Source organism: Helobdella robusta (genome assembly GCF_000326865.2).
Source record: "Helobdella robusta unplaced genomic scaffold HELROscaffold_3, whole genome shotgun sequence".
Taxonomy (NCBI): domain Eukaryota; kingdom Metazoa; phylum Annelida; class Clitellata; order Rhynchobdellida; family Glossiphoniidae; genus Helobdella; species Helobdella robusta.
In genome coordinates, this window is record NW_008704501.1 from 7,968,291 (window position 1) to 7,986,908 (window position 18,618).

General features: G+C 33.5%; 4 protein-coding genes across 4 annotated transcripts; 3 read left to right on the forward strand and 1 right to left on the reverse strand.

Annotated features, from left to right (window-relative positions):
- Positions 1-4,178: 4,178 nt before the first annotated feature.
- On the forward strand, positions 4,179-7,337 carry HELRODRAFT_66091 (hypothetical protein; the record flags this gene model as incomplete). Its single annotated transcript, XM_009021742.1, has 10 exons — positions 4,179-4,335; positions 4,565-4,662; positions 4,817-4,942; positions 5,064-5,184; positions 5,431-5,565; positions 5,754-5,921; positions 6,238-6,332; positions 6,589-6,722; positions 6,923-7,020; positions 7,099-7,337. The coding sequence occupies 10 exons, from the start codon at positions 4,179-4,181 to the stop codon at positions 7,335-7,337; spliced, it is 1,371 nt and encodes a 456-aa protein (XP_009019990.1).
- Positions 7,338-9,802: 2,465 nt separating this feature from the next.
- Positions 9,803-11,080, reverse strand: HELRODRAFT_65487 (hypothetical protein; the record flags this gene model as incomplete). The annotated part of the gene is made up of 4 exons (XM_009021743.1): positions 9,803-10,002; positions 10,291-10,417; positions 10,492-10,677; positions 10,787-11,080. The coding sequence occupies 4 exons, from the start codon at positions 11,078-11,080 to the stop codon at positions 9,803-9,805; spliced, it is 807 nt and encodes a 268-aa protein (XP_009019991.1).
- Positions 11,081-11,899: 819 nt separating this feature from the next.
- Positions 11,900-12,956, forward strand: HELRODRAFT_161872 (hypothetical protein; the record flags this gene model as incomplete). Its single annotated transcript, XM_009021744.1, has 4 exons — positions 11,900-11,947; positions 12,101-12,232; positions 12,586-12,700; positions 12,823-12,956. The coding sequence occupies 4 exons, from the start codon at positions 11,900-11,902 to the stop codon at positions 12,954-12,956; spliced, it is 429 nt and encodes a 142-aa protein (XP_009019992.1).
- Positions 12,957-16,117: 3,161 nt separating this feature from the next.
- Positions 16,118-18,612, forward strand: HELRODRAFT_161873 (hypothetical protein; the record flags this gene model as incomplete). Its single annotated transcript, XM_009021745.1, has 5 exons — positions 16,118-16,132; positions 16,627-16,720; positions 16,943-17,063; positions 17,513-17,700; positions 18,506-18,612. 5 exons carry the CDS (start codon positions 16,118-16,120, stop codon positions 18,610-18,612), a joined length of 525 nt encoding a protein of 174 aa, XP_009019993.1.
- Between the last annotated feature and the right edge of the window lie 6 nt (positions 18,613-18,618).

The window sequence follows — 18,618 nt, forward strand, 5'->3', positions numbered from 1 at the left end:
TACCTATTTTACGTCTGTTCAGTGTATCTTAATCATGACCCAATTTCAGTCGCCGTTAATTAGGGCAGTTCATTTAGATTTGTATGCTATTTCGCGTATGTATATATATATATATATATATATATACATATATACATATATACATATATATATATAAGCAAATATATTAATGCAACTTAATGTTGATGATGTAATTATAAATGTATGTATATAACTTGTTATACTATTTCGTAACAAAACACTGATAGAATATATATATATATATTATAATTCTTATATATATATATATATATTATAATAGTTATTATGTTTCAATAATATATAAATATATATATATATATATACATATGTATATATATATATATATATATTTGTCCGTATGCGTGTGTGTGTTGTGTGTGTGTGTGTGGTTTGGTAGAATGTCTTTTGCCAAAAAAAAAAATTATTTTTTTTATTGTTGCTAATATTATTATTAATTTTGTTGTTGTTATTTATATCATTATTGTTTAACATCATCGTTATTATTATTATTATTATTACTACTCTTACTATTATTATTGTTGTTATTATTGTTTTATTGCTTTTATTTTTCTGAATATATTCTTTAAATTATCTTCGTAGAATGGACTTACAACAAGTTAACCCGTCTCCAATCGTTAATTATTATTATTATTATTATTATTATTATTATTATTAATATCATTTTTATTATTATTGCTACTTTGTTGTTTTAATTAATCTAATTATCATTAATAATAGTTAATAATAGTAGCATTAGCAGTGTTTAATACTAGATTTTTTCCGATTATTATCATTCAAACAAATACAAACGGCACACGCACGCACGCACACAAACAAACAAACAAGTGAACGAATCAACAAACAAACTAACACACTCACAAACAAACACACTCACAAACAAACACACTCACAAACAAACACTCACAAACAAACAAGCAAATGAACGAACGAACGCAAACAAATGAACAAACGAACCGACAAACAATTAAACAAACACACTCACAAACAAACAAACAATTAAACAAACACACCCACAAACAAACAAACACACAGACTTACGTATAAGTATGTCTGTGTATGTGCACATAACATTTATTAATTTATATTTAGATAATTATTTAACTTTTGTACCAGAATTTAATAAAAAGAATTTATATTATATTATATTATATATATATATATATATATATATATATATATATATATATTATAATATTTATTTATAAAAATATATATGTATATGTGTGTGTGTGAGTGTGTGTGTGAATATGTGTCTGTGTGTTTATTCTTACTAGCATTAATAAATAATTCTCAACGTATATATGTATTAGTATGATAATAATGTGAATCCTTTCCTCAAACAAATTCCAGTAGTAGTAGTAGTAGTAGTAGTAGTAGTAGTAGTAGTAGTAGTAGTAGTAGTAATAGTAGTAGTAGTAGTAGTGGTGGTAGTAGTAGTAGTAGTAGTAATAGTAGTGGTCGGGTAGTGGTAGTAGTGGTAGAAGTAGTGGTAGCAGTAGTAGTAGTAGTGGTATAATTTTTTAAATTAAAAAAATTTAAGTGTATGTAGATGTACCCATACCGATATGTATCGATTAAAAGATTCGGTTTTTCTCATACAGACCGGCTGTTCATCGAATGTATGCGTGTGTGTGTGTTTATGTGTGTGTGCGAATGAATGAATTAGATTAATGGATGGTGGATGGAGTGGTAGATAGATGGATGAGTAAATAAAAGAATGAAGAACATTTTCCTCTTAAGAGGCTGAATCACGCAATATTATTATTACTCGAAAAAATTAAATTAAATTAAGATGAAATATTTTTATCGATATATTTATTATTGGTAGTAGTTGTAGCAGCAGCAGTAGCAGTAGAGGCAATAGCAGCTGCCGTAATCATCCCCACTACCATCATTTTAATCATCCTCATCATCGTCGTCGTCGTCATCTTCCAAGCAAACCAACAAATTGTTTGCACAATGTTGTGGCTATCAAATCAAAGATGAATGAAGTTTGTCCTACACGTACATACTCACGTACACACATACACACTTATACAAACATACAAACACATACACTCACACACACACACACACACACACACTGAGGTACACATACACAAACATACATACACTCACACACACACCACACACACACACACACAAACTGAGGTACACATATACAAACATACAAACCCACACGCATACATTCATGCATTTTGTTGTACGTTCGCCTATTTGCTTGTGTGTGCGTGCGTGTTTGTACGTGGGTGTGTGTACGTTTGTATGTACGTGCGTGTATTTGAATGCATGTGTGGGTATTTTTTCACGCCGATTTCATGCGTTGGACAAGACTTTTACGAATGTTTCTAGCTCTCTGAATAGGAATTAGCATTATGAAAATAAATTTTTAATGTGGCAGTTCTTAGGGTCAAAAATTCAAGATGTCGGATTTAAATTACATTTTTTTTAGATTGAGATGTCGAGCATCTCCAGATGAATTTAGGGGTATTAGTTGAATGAGTGAATGTATGAAAGAATGAATGAATTGATAAATGAACGAGTAAATGAAAGGGTGAACTGATAAATAAGTGAAATCATAAATAGCTATTAAAAAACGAACGAACGAACGCATGATTAAACGAATAAGTAAGTGAACGAAAGAACGAACGAATGAACGAATGAATGACCACCAAACCAAAGAATTGTCAGTCAGGCAGCAAAGCCTGCCACACTCATATTTGGAGTGACACCACATCAGACATCATCTTCATTACCATTATCATATTTTCATCATCATTTCATCATTCTTTGTAGCACGCAAGTTTATTGTTTGATTACAAGTATAAAATATACGTATAACAGAGCTTCATTGAGACTGCTGCATCTTTCTTTTAATATTACTGATTCTTGTCTATCTTGGTTTTCTTCTTATCTCTGTAATCGTTTTTCTTCTGTTGTTCTCAATAATTCTACTTCTAACTCCTCTACCCTTACTTTCGGGGTACCTCAGGGTTCTATCCTTGGCCCTCTTCTATTTATACTCTATACTTCTGAACTACCTCGTATTATTAAAAACTTTTCTTTCTCTAGTCAACTATATGCTGATGATTCTTACATTTATACTTCTTTTCCTCCATCTAATCTCAATAATGTTCTTCATAATTTATCTCTATGTCTTTCTTCAATTATCGCTTGGTCTGACTCTATGTGTCTTAAACTTAATCCTTCTAAGTTTGAATTAATTTGTTTTAATAAATCTAAACACTCTATTACTATTCCTCCTATTATCTTACCTGATTCTAAAACTCTTGATGTCTCTCATAAGTTTCGTAGTCTAGGTTTTATCTTTGATTCTACAATGTCTCTCTCTTCTCAGATTAATAGTATTGTTAGAAGCTCTTACTTTCATCTACGTAGAATAAAAAAACTTTTGCCTTTTCTTGATGATCCTACTCTTCTCCTTCTTGTTACTTCGTTAGTCTTATCTAGGATTGATTATTGTAACTCGCTCTACTATGGTCTTCCTGACTCTATACTCTATCCTTTAAGTAAAGCTTTTAACTCTGCTGCTCGTCTAGTTGCTCGTGCCCCTTTCTTTTCTCATATATCTCCATATCTTGTTTTCTTGCACTGGCTACCTATAAAATATAGAATAATTTTTAAAATTTGCACGTTCATGTATAAGTCTCAATCTAAATTATTTCCTAAGTATTTATCAGATATATTAATTGAACCTAAACGCCCCGGTTTACGATCGTCTTCTTCTTCTCGCTTTTTCTTAACTCGTGTTAAACACTCTTTTGCCAAATCTGCTTTTGCTTTTTCTGGTCCTTTTCTCTGGAACTCTCTACCTACTTCTCTGACTACTTCTCCATCTCTTGCGAAGTTCAGAGCGAATCTCAAGACCCATCTGTTTTCAAAATTCATTGAGGAGCGCTGTTGAACCTCGCGGAAATAGCGCTTTATAAGCTAATTGATTGATTAATTGATTGATTGATAATGAAGAATTAAAAAAAACTTATTTTGTAAATTTTAATGGTTTTCTATACTTTTGTTTACTCCACAATCGTCGTCCGTGTATAACCTAATTATACTTATCGTTGACGCTGTGTTTATTTTCATTTTGATCGAAATTGTAAGAAATTTAATTTAAAATGTCGTCTAAGAATCACAAAACTTCGTCTGATTACAAGAGAATCTTCATTTTGGGAGCTAAAGAGTTGTCGTCTGCCGATTTAAGAGCTGAATTTGAGCGTTTTGGTACCATTGTGGACATCCGAATGCTGAAAAATGGCGACCGAGAGAATAAAGGTTGATGAAGTCTTACGAAATTACCCACTACAGATTTAACATTTTTTATTTATTTAGCGATAAATTTAAACCAATAAACATTTTTAATGATTTTTCTCAAACTTAAAATTAAATATACCTCTATTAATGAAAATTTTATAGAAAACATGCTCACAACAACAATTTAAAATTTCTTGTTTCTAATTTTAGTTAGTTAATTTTATTGTGCAAATAAAAAATTATTATACAGGCCTCAATTACATAACGTTCACAAAGGCTTCTGAAGCGGCACTGGCCATTGATGAGATGAATGGCAAGAGAATTAAGGATCTTTTGAAGCCAATTCGGGTAATTATGACTTTTAAAGTGAATTATAAATAGATATGATGATCTAATAATTATCAATGCAAAAGTAATTCTGGTATAATATTTGTTTAATAATAGTAATTATAATCACAAAAAAATAATTTAAAAATGAAAATTCACTAATTTATAAAATTAGGTGGTGCTGGCCAATGATAAAACAGAGGGCAGTGTGAGGGACCCCGATGAGGATGAGAAAATGAAGCGTCTGTTCATTGTGGTTCCCCAAGAACAGGACCAAAAGGATTTGGAAAGAGAGTTCAGTGTTAGTGTTGATTGACTGATTAATTAGATTAGCTGGCTTTGAGGTTATTTGTTGGCTGATTGATTATTTGGCTGATATATTTATTATTTAAAACATTAAATGTTTTAAATTATTTTTGCAGAAATATGGAGATATTGAATATGTCAAACTGTTACGTAGAAACCAAAGCAATGTTCAGCTGGCCTATGTGAAGTTTCTAAAGGCTTACCATGCTGCTCTGGCCCTTGAAGAGTGCGATCCGGGTTAGTTAATTTGTTAATTGGTTGTTTTCATTGGTTCTTTGGTTGTTTTCATTGGTTCTTTGGTTGTTTTTATTGGTTCTTTGGTTGTTTTCATTGGTTGACTACTGCTTTGATTGATTGGTTGGTAGATTGGTTATTTTCATTAGCTACTCTGATTGGTCGATTGAGCATATATACAATATAGATACGCTGACTCATTGTATTAATATTTTAATTGTATGAATTAACAAACAAACGAACAACCAGCCTACAAGGCAGTCTTCGCTGACACGGCCTGGAGCAGCAAGAGAGGACATTCGGGGGATCGAAGCCGGTATGAGAGCGACTCAAAATACAGCAGGAACAGTGGTGGTAGTAGTGGTAGCCACCAGACCGTCAGAGGTAGCAGTAGTTTAGCCAGTGGTTATTCATCTGGTGGCTTGAGTGAAGAGGATAGGTATTATGCTGAAATGGGTAGGCGTGAAAACATACCATACGTACAATACATACACACCACACACAAACACAGGACTACCAACAAACACATAATTACCCACACACCCAGACAAACACACACATGCGTAAAACAGGACTTTCAAACCCAAACAAAGGTGGCCTGGTTTTAGGGAGTAGCGGTTACGGGGGTATTGACTGTCGTCTTGAGGCCAAACTTGTACCTCACATGACACCTGAGCAAGTCTACAAACTCTTTGATGTCGTGCCTGGCCTCGTCTACTGCAACTATGATTCCATCACTGGTTAGACACCTCATAACGGCTGCTGCTATAGTTTATTTATTATTTGTGTGTGTGTGTGTGTGTGTGTGTGTGTGTGTGTGTGTGAGGGAGGGAGGGAGAGAGGAGAATGTCTTTAAAAATAATTGCTAAGCAGATGTTACTAGAATTAAATTTTCTGGGAATTGACATGTGTAAACTTTATCGATTGATTATTTTAACATTATTTTATGCACTTGAATGAATATGCACAGTCCTTGAAAGCCAGATTCATTCTAATCTAAATGCACATACATGTAAGCACACGTACGAATGTACACACAACTTCTCAACCAATCAGGGTCAGCTGACATAAAGTACATCTCTCAATCAATGGCCAATCATGCAAGAGAAAAGCTGAACCTCTTGGAGTACCCGCTGGGCTACCCCATCATAGTAACCTCTAGTTCAAACCCTGCCCTCGATGATTCACATAGTAACATTCAGACACTGGTTAATACAATTGAGAAGGTGTGTTTGTTTGTGTGTGTTTCTCTATCTGCGTATATACGTGCATGTCTGTGTACTTGAGCAAACAAAATAGTTGCTTAACTTTTTCGCACATGCATACACGTATGCACAGAAACACTTATGCAGCTGTACATTCATGCATACACACACAAACGTACAGGCAACAGAATATCTGAAGCAGTCTGGACTTGCAGCTCCAATACTGGGAAGTTTCTTGGGTTCATCTGGCTTGTCGGGCCACGAGGCCAAATATTCTAACCTCTCATTGCCTGCCCCCAAACCTCTTGCCCCGGAGAACTCTCAATGTGTTGATAGGTCGGTGTGTTCAATCTACTGAGTGATTTGCTCAACAGTCACCTATGGTTTCTTAGATCAATATTTCAATGCTCATCACATTATTTATGTATTTTTGTATATGTGTGTGAGTAATGATGTACGTATGTTTGCGTGTGTGTATGTTTGTATGTGTGTTTGTATGTATGTTTGTATGTATGTCTGCATTTCCATCACTGCAGATTATTCATAGTTTCATATCCATCAAAGATTCCTGGAGACGTGCTAACCGATTTGTTCTGCAGATTTGGAGGCCTCATTAGTGTATTTTACCTGCCAAGTAAGAAATCATGCTTCATGAAATCATAAGTAGTTAGTCAACTGTTATTCAATTGATCAATTGTTGTTACTTTTTCAGACAAGAAATGTGGTTTCGCAAAGTTCACAACTAGCGAATCGGCTCAGGAAGCCCTGCGAACTCTGCACATGCAGACAATATGTGGCTGCACTCTCAAGGTCATTCAGGCTGAGCCCCAGACAAACTCTGGGAGTTCGAACTCTTCGTCTCATCATGGTTTCAGCAGTTCGTCTTACGATAGTTCGACCAGCGATGCAGCCAGTCATGGCTTGTCGGCAAAATCCTATAAATTGGACTGATGATTGGAGTTGTTTGGATGGAGAATTTTTGTTGTCTCTGTTTTTTTAATGTGCATCTTTGCGATTCGTTGTTGTTGTTGATGTTTTGGTGTCGTTTTTATGGTTGTGTTTAGTCAGCATCATCATCATCAGATGTTGTATCATCATCATCATCAGATGTAGTATCGTCATCATCATCAGATGTAGTATCATCATCAACATAGCTAAGAGAAATTCCCTTGTCAGTAAATGTGTGTGTGTGTTTGTTTGTGTGTGTGTGTGTGTGTGTGTGTGTGTGTATCGTACCATCATCATCATCGTCGTTGTTGGTTGTTGTTGTTGTGGTTGACAATGTGTTCGTTGGTTCAGCTGTAAGGAACTTGGAAAATCTCCAAAGGACAAAACAAATCCAGAGTGAGACATCTTTTAATACTTTTGTTTGTTTATTTTAAAAGTTAATTTCATTATTACGATAATAACATTATTTATTATAAATAATATATCTATGTGATTCGCTTATTTTTCTTCATTGTTAATGTTACCCATTCATAAACAACAACACACACGTCCAACAACTGCACAGGTTTATAAGTCGTTGACAAAATATGCGTGATCAAGAGACATTTACAATGATGATGATGATGATGACGACGACGACAATAATACAAGACAGCTACTACTACTACTACTACTACTGCTTCCACCGTCAATACTATTACTACTACTACCGACTGCTACTGCAGCTGTAGTAGTGGTCGTGTGACGACGACTACTTGTAGTACGATTTTCGATGACGATTGAGGAGAAGACGGTCGGCCGGACGAATTCGACCGCAGTCATGTGATTAAACTGCACATTAGCATATTTACGACGACGATGACAACAACAACAACAACAACAACAACAACGTCACTGGTGGTGGTGGTGATGATAATGATGATGATAATGATGACGACAAAAACGATGATGATAATGATGACAACAGGAACTCTGATGATAATGTTGATAATGATGATGATCGTACTACTACTACTACTACTACTACTGATGATGATGCTACTGGCAATAATTTATGATTCTGAAAATTATGATTAAGAACTATGATGACTAATATTGTAACTATTTAAAATGATGATGATGATGATAGTGGTTATGATGATGATAACGATTTACTGATGATGATGATGGCACTGTTGATGAGGATGATGATGATAACATGGTAATGATGATAATGACTTAAACGACCTTTCTTCACTAAGGCAATTTTCTTTGCGATGTTGTGTTTTTGCGTTTAAATAAAACTGTCTTAAATACGTTCTACGACGCTTTGTGTGTGTGTGTGTGTGTGTGTGTGTGTGTGTGTGTGTGTGTGTGTGTGGAGACATGCACATTAACATGCATATACATTGAAAAAGAGAGAGAGAGAGAGAGAGAGAGAGAGATGCTAAGAGGAATGAGAAGAGAACTTGCAGTCGACAGTTTTACGATAACTTTTGTCGTTTTAAAATGGGATGAAGCTGCTTTAGTAATGTATGACAAACCTTTTTTTATTCTTTGTCGTTTCGTCTAATCGTCCAATTCAATTTTTTTTTTATTTTTATCTTATTTAGAAAGACCTTCCTCATTCGCTCTCCAGTGCCCCCAAAAGAACTTCCAAGCCGTCTCCAAAAATGGTTTAAAATGGTTAAAAATTTGTACGTGCGTAATATAGGTCATGATGTTTCATCTTGCCGTATTACATACGCTTATAATTACACCTTCATTCATTCAAATCCATGGACGAACTTACTTTTTATTAACATTTTTCAGATTTCCTAAGTCAGCCAGATGTTAAATGGGTGAACTAGCCAATCATTAGTACCTCAGCCGTATCTGCGATGTAACATCGGCCACCCTATACATCAAAATGGGTCGATTGCAATTGATAACTGACAAAGAACATTTTTCTATCAATTTTGTTTATTTATTAAAACAGATAAAAAACAGTATAACTTCGTTTTAATGTACATATATTAATTAATTAGTTAATTAATTAACCAATCAATCATGTATAAGTGACGAAAGAGATGTCAGAGCACACGATGTTTGCACATACGCGTACGTCAAATGAAATTTTTTTTTTACAGAATAAAAAAAATCAGTGAACGAAAAAATAAATCAGATATACAAAGATGATAGCAAATAAGTACAGCCTGTCGAAAATTTTTGCTTAGAGAAAGATTAATTTATAACAGTAAAGGTCTAATGTGTTTTATTGTATAGTGAAAAAGTTTATACATCATTATCATTATTATTTTGGCTGGATCAATATGATACATTTGTAATATTGAATCTGATCAAAATCTGCTTAGGCAGAGGAAAATATCAAATTAAGTTATGCTTGAAATGTGTATTAAGTAGGAGTGTTTGTGTGTGTGTATATACAGAAACATGTGATATAACAGAAAAGACTACAATTGAAAATTTCTAAAAAATCTTAACATGTATTATGATGGCAAATCAAGTAAACAGATGTGTAAAAAGTTGTCGGGATAGCTGAGGCGCCTACTGAGCCAGAGAAGGGGCGTGTCTAAAGGGGGCTTTATGCCCTGAGTTAGGTAATTAATATTCACCAATCTCTCGTCTGATTGGTTTATAGAGATGAGGGGATTGGCTGTGTTTTCGTTGTTCATGTTGCTGATTGCATCTGTGGTTGAATCTGCAGAGTTGATTGACGCATTATCTTGAACAGAATTGTCTGTGTTGTCGGCTTTTTCATTGACTGCATCTTGCCCTTTAAGATGACTATTACTGTTGTTATCGGATGTATTTGCATTTGATTTGGAGTCTTCATCAGAAGTAGTGTCTTTGTTGCTTGCTTCTGTTGCATCATTAGGTTGTGTCAAATTTTTTGTGGCTTTTTGTTTTATAAAAAAATTGAAGAGATCTGTAAGAGTGTGTGGTTTTTTGTCTTTGCTATATGGAGGCATGAGACACTGCTTGATGATGTCGTGTTTGATGTGCAGTCGGATAGGGATATACCTGAACTTGTTAGTTTCGCTACATTCCATAAACTTCTCATTCACCGACCAAAATTTCTCATAGTTTCCCTCATTCAGACCCTGATTAAGTTTATTTGAAACAAAATTGGAAAAATTAGAATGAAATTATTGGTAAAAATTTGAGGTGAACTTACCTGAAACAGCATTTTGATTTCATGCCTCTGCATCACATTGATCAGCTGACCTCTGTGCTTTAAGAAGTCAGCTTCCTTCAAGTTTGACATGTACAAAGACTCGACTGCATCTCTACTTGTGAACCTTATGATATTATTCTGTGGAAAGTCTTTGTAATGTACAGTTATCACCCATGGCAGATCAACCTGATGTGTATACAAATAATGATATTTTAAATTTTATATTTGGTTTCGAGTTATTAACACCAATTTAAACTGAAAAATTTATCAAAAACAGTGAAAACAAATCAAGGACCTTTGTGAGTGAATTGAGATCAAATAGAACTCCAATTGGCCAATGCCATTGAACTGGCATGCCATTGTTGTCTTCCAGCCAAATGTTGGCCTCAGTCAGATCTGGGTCTATGTATCTTTTGTAATATTTGTGAATTTTTTCTGAAAAGACTAAGGGAAAATAGGATTGTCTCATGACAGCCATGTACAGAGGCTCTGGTTGCTCAGTTAGGAATACATCACTGGGACATAACCGAAATAGGACGGGTATCTTGCCATTCCATACTTCTTTTCTCACATCTTCGTCATTTGCCATTAAATCACTAAACTAACCCTTACACCTACACTAACAAATAACTAAGAAAGCACTAACTCTAAAAAAACTCTAAAACTAAAACGTAAAACCCTCTCTAAGAAACAGTAAAACGGCAACAACAACAACAGCAATAGTAACTAACCCTAACTTAATTTCGCAAAGTAATTTTTTTAAATTAACACAAACTCTTCAAAAATATTGACGAACAACAATAAAGCTAACACGATTAAGCTGAAAATGATTTACGAGTTTTAAATTTTATAAATTAGTCACAGAAAAAACGAAGCAATGTAAGACATAAGTACATCGAATTAAAACAGATGCCTCATACTCTAAACTTTTTACTGTGAGTTATGGAAATCCTATATATTCATTCTGTTTTGTTGTAAATCTTCAAGTATTTTAACTCAATAACAATAAATTTAATATAAAATATTAATATATATATGTATTTTAGTTAAAAATTGTTTTTTAAATAAAGAATATGCTTTAATTTATCTTTAACAAATCGACATACCAACTTGCGTGTACATGGTCGGTCAGACACATGTATATGATCAGATTTGTCAAATTAATAGCACGCCTCGTTTTTAGTAATTATTATTTAAAAGTTAATCACCACTTAAAAGTACCGCACTAAAAAAATAGATTCACCAAACGTCTGTAATTTCACCAAATTTAAATGTTATCCAAAGAAATTTATAATCTATTTAACGAATTAAAATGCGAGAAAGCGCCAAAATTTCCAAAAGGCGGCAGTAGATATTTAATTCGGTGGAATCTCAGTAAAGAGAACCGGTGGTCCAGCGATGGTTACAAATGGCGACAATGTGGTTCCCTAAAAAATGTCCCCAACATGATGGGGAAGTTAGCCAAGATTATTTTTTATGTATGTGTTGGCTTTGCGCATTCCAACAATCATTCATTCAATCATTTTGTTAGCAATTTACTTACAAGAACAATGAGTTATAATATAATTATGAAATTAATTAAATTAATTTTACTTATTTCCACCACAAGGCTTACACTGGCAAAAACAGTTGGACTTATAAATTTAGTAAAACGTGTTTTGTTAGATCAGACCGACCAAACAAAGTCCTGGTTGCTTATAACGGGGATGAATCATTAGCTAAAAAGTTCAATCATAAACAAGTATTGATTTGTGTTTTATTTTATTATTACTGTTTTTGTTTATGATCATTATTATTATTGCTATTACTACTATTGATGTTTATTTTGTTTTTATTGTTTTAATTATATATATATATATTTGTTGTTGGGCCATATGTATGGAATAGCCTGCCTTTGGAGCTGCAAGCTTCAGGGCATTCAATTTTATCCTTCAGGAGGAAACTAAAAATGTTTCTGTTTGCGCAATGAGTGCTTTGATTGTTGTTTCCTTGTGATTTGTTTCAGCGCCTTTGAGATTTGATGAAAGAGCGCTATATAAATCTACCTAATAATAATAATGATGATAATATATAAACATATATAAATAAATATAGATTAGCATTGCAAGAAAAAAAGTTTATAATAATGAAGATTCTGATGATGGAGAAGATGAAGATGGTAATGACAACAACAAAGATGGTGATGATGAGGTTGATGAAGCAAGTGATGGTCGGTTTGTTTTAATGCTTTTACTGGTATTATACTACTACTACTACTACTACTACTACCACTATTACTTCTACTACCACTATTACTTCTACTACTACTAATACTACTACTACTACTACTAGTGGCCCTAGTGGGGTGCGGGGCCTTGAGTGAGTTAGGGGGTGCAGGGCCTAGTAGTATAAGTTGGGAGTACGAAACGAGCCATAACAAACAAACGGAGGAAAACAATAATTTACATAAAATTACTGGGGTATAACGAAATAAAAATAAATTATTACATTTTATCAAAACAGGCTTATGACAAATTGGTAATATATAAAGGTAGAAAAGAATTATTTAAAAGATTTGAGTTGTTCAACTGAATTATATACATATATGAAATTTAACTACAATAATGTTCATGAGATAATCACAGCTAAAAATCCACTTTCTTTACCTTTTTGTTGGCAAATTCTTGAGTCAATTTTTTGTTGTCTAATGTAGAAGCAATTTTTTCTTCTATGGACGACATAGCTAGACCACACAATCTTTCCTGATGCATTGTAGATCAGAGATAATTTTTTATCAATTTGAGTTTTGAAAAACTTCGCTCAGCTGTAGCTACAGTAACTGGTACTGTTAAGAAAGTTCTGTAAGCTATAGCAGCATTTGGGAAAGAATCTGCTAGATGTGCAAAAGATTCCAGACAACCTAAACCACTATTGTTTTTTTTTAGGAATCAATTCTCTTAACACTTTCAGTTTGGCAAATAAATCCGAGCCATCCAAATCTCTCAATTCCAGACACATGCATTGTGTTTTCAGATTTTCTACAGTCATATCACGAAGAAGTTGAATGTTAAACAAAAATCCATAGTTGCTGGACTATTCTTCCAACTGATGGAAACGATTTTTTAGAGATTCCAAAGCTTCATCAACAATCCATAAAAAGTATTCCGTTTTGAAAGCATTTTCAGGAGTATTCCGGAATTCATCGTCTGGCAGATTTTTTTTTAATAATTCGCTTCTTTTTAAATATTGGTTCAATATTCATAACTGATGCAATTTCTTTTGCGCTGACCAATGCTGATAAAAATCCAAATTCTCTGTGATTGGTAAAAAACCCAATCAGCCCTTTAATTTGTTTTATGGCTGTGTCAAGCTGCATATTTGAAACTTGAAAACATTTGCTGACGGTGTTGACAGCAAATAGCACGTCATACCATACTACCATTGCAACCAGAAACACAAAATTTCCTAATTCGCGGTTGGCAATGGATTCGGCTTCACTTTTCACCTTGGGGTCCTTTGCCGTTTCAGAAACTTTTGTGAGGGCGTCGCGAAACTCCAGTGCTTGATAGCGTGCAGCTTTAATTCGGCACTCAATTAATTACTTAACTAACTAATACGAAACTTTAATTAACTCAATTAAGTTTGTTAATTGACACAAGAATCATCATTGGAAACGCGCGAATATAAAAAAAAACATCAGCTTTAAAGAACAGGTAGCTATAGAAAAATCGATCGCAAGTTTTTAACTATAGAAATAAACTTACACTAGAAGTTATTATAAGACTGATGAAAATGCGTTTCATTGTTTTAAGTTTTTTCTTCGTCTGCAGTTTTACGGTTTACCACTGGTGTGGTTGGGTTGAGAATGTATATTTCTTTAATTAATTTATTAGGCTTACTTTGTTTTCATTTTTAAAATTTAATTGGAAATTTGATGTTTTAGAGTTAATTAATTTTTTATCGTTTTAATTGATACAATTGCTTTAATTGGACACAAAAGCTATTAACGATTTGACCAATTACATCAATTAATAAATTAAATGCTTCGATTGAGTTTAAATAAGAATTTATTGAAATTATGAAAAAAAATATTATGGATAACATCTTTTGATGAAAATGATATCAATTGAGATAAAAACTAAATAATAAAGGACTTATAATTTTAGGCTCTTAAGATACATTCATATTCATTCAGATTATCGTCCACATCATCATCACCATCCGTATCAAAGATAACGACACTACCATCAACCGCATCATCTATAACAATCCTAACTACGGGTACACTGAGGTTCTTTCTCCTCATCATCAGCATCCATGACAACATCATCCTTGATTAACCCTAACTATGACATCCTTTTCTGCATGCCCCATAAGTCTCCTTAGCTTGTATCTTTGTTGGAGTTCTCCATCCATGTCGCTGTCCCTATCTCGCTTTCTCTTGCGGGAGTCGTTATCATCATCGTACAAACCATTGTCCTCATTATCAGAATCATTAGCATCCGTATCATCACCATTCATTCCTCCCATTTCACTTTCTTCTTCGTCATCTTCGTCACTTGTGCTAATTTCAATTACTGCATTACTACTGGTCTCTGAGAAGTCGGACCGCTTTTCGTAATTGCAACTGTTCAAATTCTTCCTTAGGAGGTAACTCCATTTGGATGAAACATTGTTTTCGTTGAAATTCTAGCTAAAACTCTCTGCCACGAAGTATAGGAATGTGTTTAAGGTGAACGATCTGAGGAAGATTTTGCTGGTTAGTCTTCAAGCGAGGATATATATATATATTGAAACATTGAAACATTCTTTTATTCAGCAAAATATCACAATAATAATTTACTAGGAGACCAGAAGTTTTCACTTGTTAGGCCACCTTGTGAGAAAAGAAAAGTAAAATAACTTCTAACAAACAAAATATCAAAATACAATAAACACTTTGACTAGAGCAGTTTCAATTAAACGATGAAAAATAATTTTCCAAGATTAAATGATGAACAGACTGCTTAAACGATCCTAGCGTTGGCAAATTTTTAACATGCATTGGTAAAATATCCCATAACCGACTCGACACATGAAAAACAGAATTAATTATGAAATTTGTACGAGGTTTCGGTAAATAAAAATCCGGGTTATTTCTTAAAACTATAGAACGGTGATTTAATAAATGATTGAGCTGATGGGTTAATGAGGGACAGTAATTTAATTTAAATAATTTATAAAAAAAACAATAAAGTAAATAAAATGTGTAATTGATAAATTTTCAAAATTTTTGAAGACGTATAAAAATGACTAATGTGATCAGATTTAGTTAAACCAAACAGTATACGAAGAAAAAAATTTTGACAAACGTTTAAAATATGGATATTTGTCTTTGTACTAAAACCCCAAATAGATATGCAATATGAAATATATAGCAAAACCATTGAATAATACAATGTAAATAAAACATGATTAGGAAATTTAGACCTAAGACGATACATCACACCTAAATTTTTTGTTATTTTTTGTGAAATCATTTGAATGTGATTAGTCCATGACAAATTGCTTGTTATAACAACACCTAAAAATTTAGTAGATTCGGCCCTATTAATGAAAGTTGAACGTTAACAATATTAGTTCGAATCTTTGGTCCAAATAAAATAAAATGCGTTTTAGTAAGGTTAATTCTTAAATTATTAGCTTGAACCCAGTTGTATACATTAAGAAGCTCCACATTACAAATTGATGCCAAAACATTAACATTAGGATTAGACAATAACAAAGTGGAATCATCCGCAAAGAGAATCAATTTTATAAAGAGAATAAAGAGAATAATATACATATATATATATATACATATATATATATATATATATATATATATATATATATATATATAGGGAGAACTCCAACTTGATTGGTACCAACGATACCGTCGTCTTCCTTCTCCTCATCATCATCCTTCACCGCAATTTAAAAATTTGCTTTTTATCAAATCGATAATTTTCACTCATTTTATAAGAATTTCATTACTTTTTTGTATTTTTTTGCTTCTGGAGGATTTTGAGTTCCATTCATAATTTGATAATAACGTTGGTGGGCATTCCCCTCGGAATGCATAAAATGAAATATTTAAACATCGATTATATATAATATATAATATTGCCTTTGGAGGTTTTTATCGAATTTAATAATACAAATTCATCAAAAAAGTTTGGATATTCAAAAAATAATTTTGAAAGCGCGGGACCTGAAGCGGCCGCCCCAAGTCGCCCCTTCCCCCCTAAAGCCGCCTCTGTACTACCAATACTACTACTACTACTACTACTACTACAACTACTTCAACTACCACTACTACTACAGTTATTACAAAATCTACTACTTTTTATGAAATTAGTAACCTATAAATATAATTAATTCTTCTTAATATTATTGTTATTATTATTATTATTACTGTTATTATTATTATTATTACACAACCTGAAATTAGGCGACCGAATATTGTACATGAAAAGACTTCCAAGCTCGATAACAGAGGAGGAAGTGATGTCACTGGACCCCGACATTCAAAAAGTCCTTCTCGATGATTCTAAAAATCACTCCAATACCAAGTTCGGTGGTAATGGTGATGATGATGGCGACGGTAATAATGATGATGATGACGGTGATAATGATGATGATGACGGTGATAATGATGATGATGACGGTGATAATGATGATGATGACGACGACAAACAGCATCTAATTATAACTACTCCTGTCTAGATTCGCTTTTAAATTTACCCCAAATTATATATAGATTATTGTCTATCATGTATGTTTATGTATACAGACACACACATTAATACTTCTGTAACATAGATTCACTTTTAAATTTTCCTAAAGTTAGTTACAAACTGTTCTGCTTAGTTACAAATACACATATTTGATCAAACCCATTCTGATCTAGCTTCACTTTTAAATAACTTCAAGATAGATTACTCAGCGTGCACACAATAAATAGGATATTCAATCTTCTCTACGCTAACCTAGATTCACTTTTAAATTTTTCTAAAATTAGGTACGCGCTTCTCTTATTTGAAGATTCGAAGACAGCCAAAGGGGCTCTGAGTAGATTGAAAGGCGTCATAATAGACGAGTGTAACATCGTAGTTGATGTCCTAAACGAACTGAAGTCCGTGTCCTGCTGTCAGGTGTCTGATTTCCCGCTGGCCCCAACCAAAGATCCTAAAAAGTTATACGTTACCGGTCAGTCGGTCGGGGGCTGATCCTTAATCTCTAATCAAAGATCAGGGATTAAGGATCAGTGAATGATTGATGGTTATGATGATGAGTGTGATTGAGATGATGATGAGGTTGTCCTATGTGTTATTCCTTGAATGGATCAAATAATAATAATAATAATTATAGGATTTGGAAGGTCCACAACAAAGAGACAGCTATCATCACTATTTCCGACCTCTTCATCCATCCATTATCCCATCCATCCATCCACTAAAATCTCAATTGGGTAGTCTGTCGATGTCGTTGCTGTTGGCACGCACGCACGCATACATACATCCACACACACACACAAACACACAAACATTCACACAATCACTCATACATACTATTGTCTTAATTTTGGTTTGGCGGCAAATATAATATCGTATCTTGTGACATACACACACGTACACATACACGTACACACATACACACACACATACACGCATACACACACACAGATATGCCTTTATTTATTACGACGACGAAGCTGAAGCGAAGTCAGTCCATGATTCATCTCAAGGTCTGGTCGTCAATGACAACGACGTTGTTGTCATGTTTGGAAAGTTGGAGAAGAAAAGACAAAATGGCGGCCGTGGTGGTGATAATAATGATGATGGTGGTGATGATGATAATGATGGTGATGATGATAATGATGGTGATATTGATAATGATGATGATGATGATGGTGATAATGATGATGATGGGGATAATGATGATGATGATGACGATGACGATAAACCTTCACATGGAAACATTTGCAATGATGATCATCATTATCATCGCCTAGAAGATCGTGATGATGATGATGATAATGATGATGGTGGTTGCGGGGAAAATGATAATGATAATAATGGCAATGAGAATATAAAAGCCGCCGGTCGCATTAGTAGCTGACTAGTT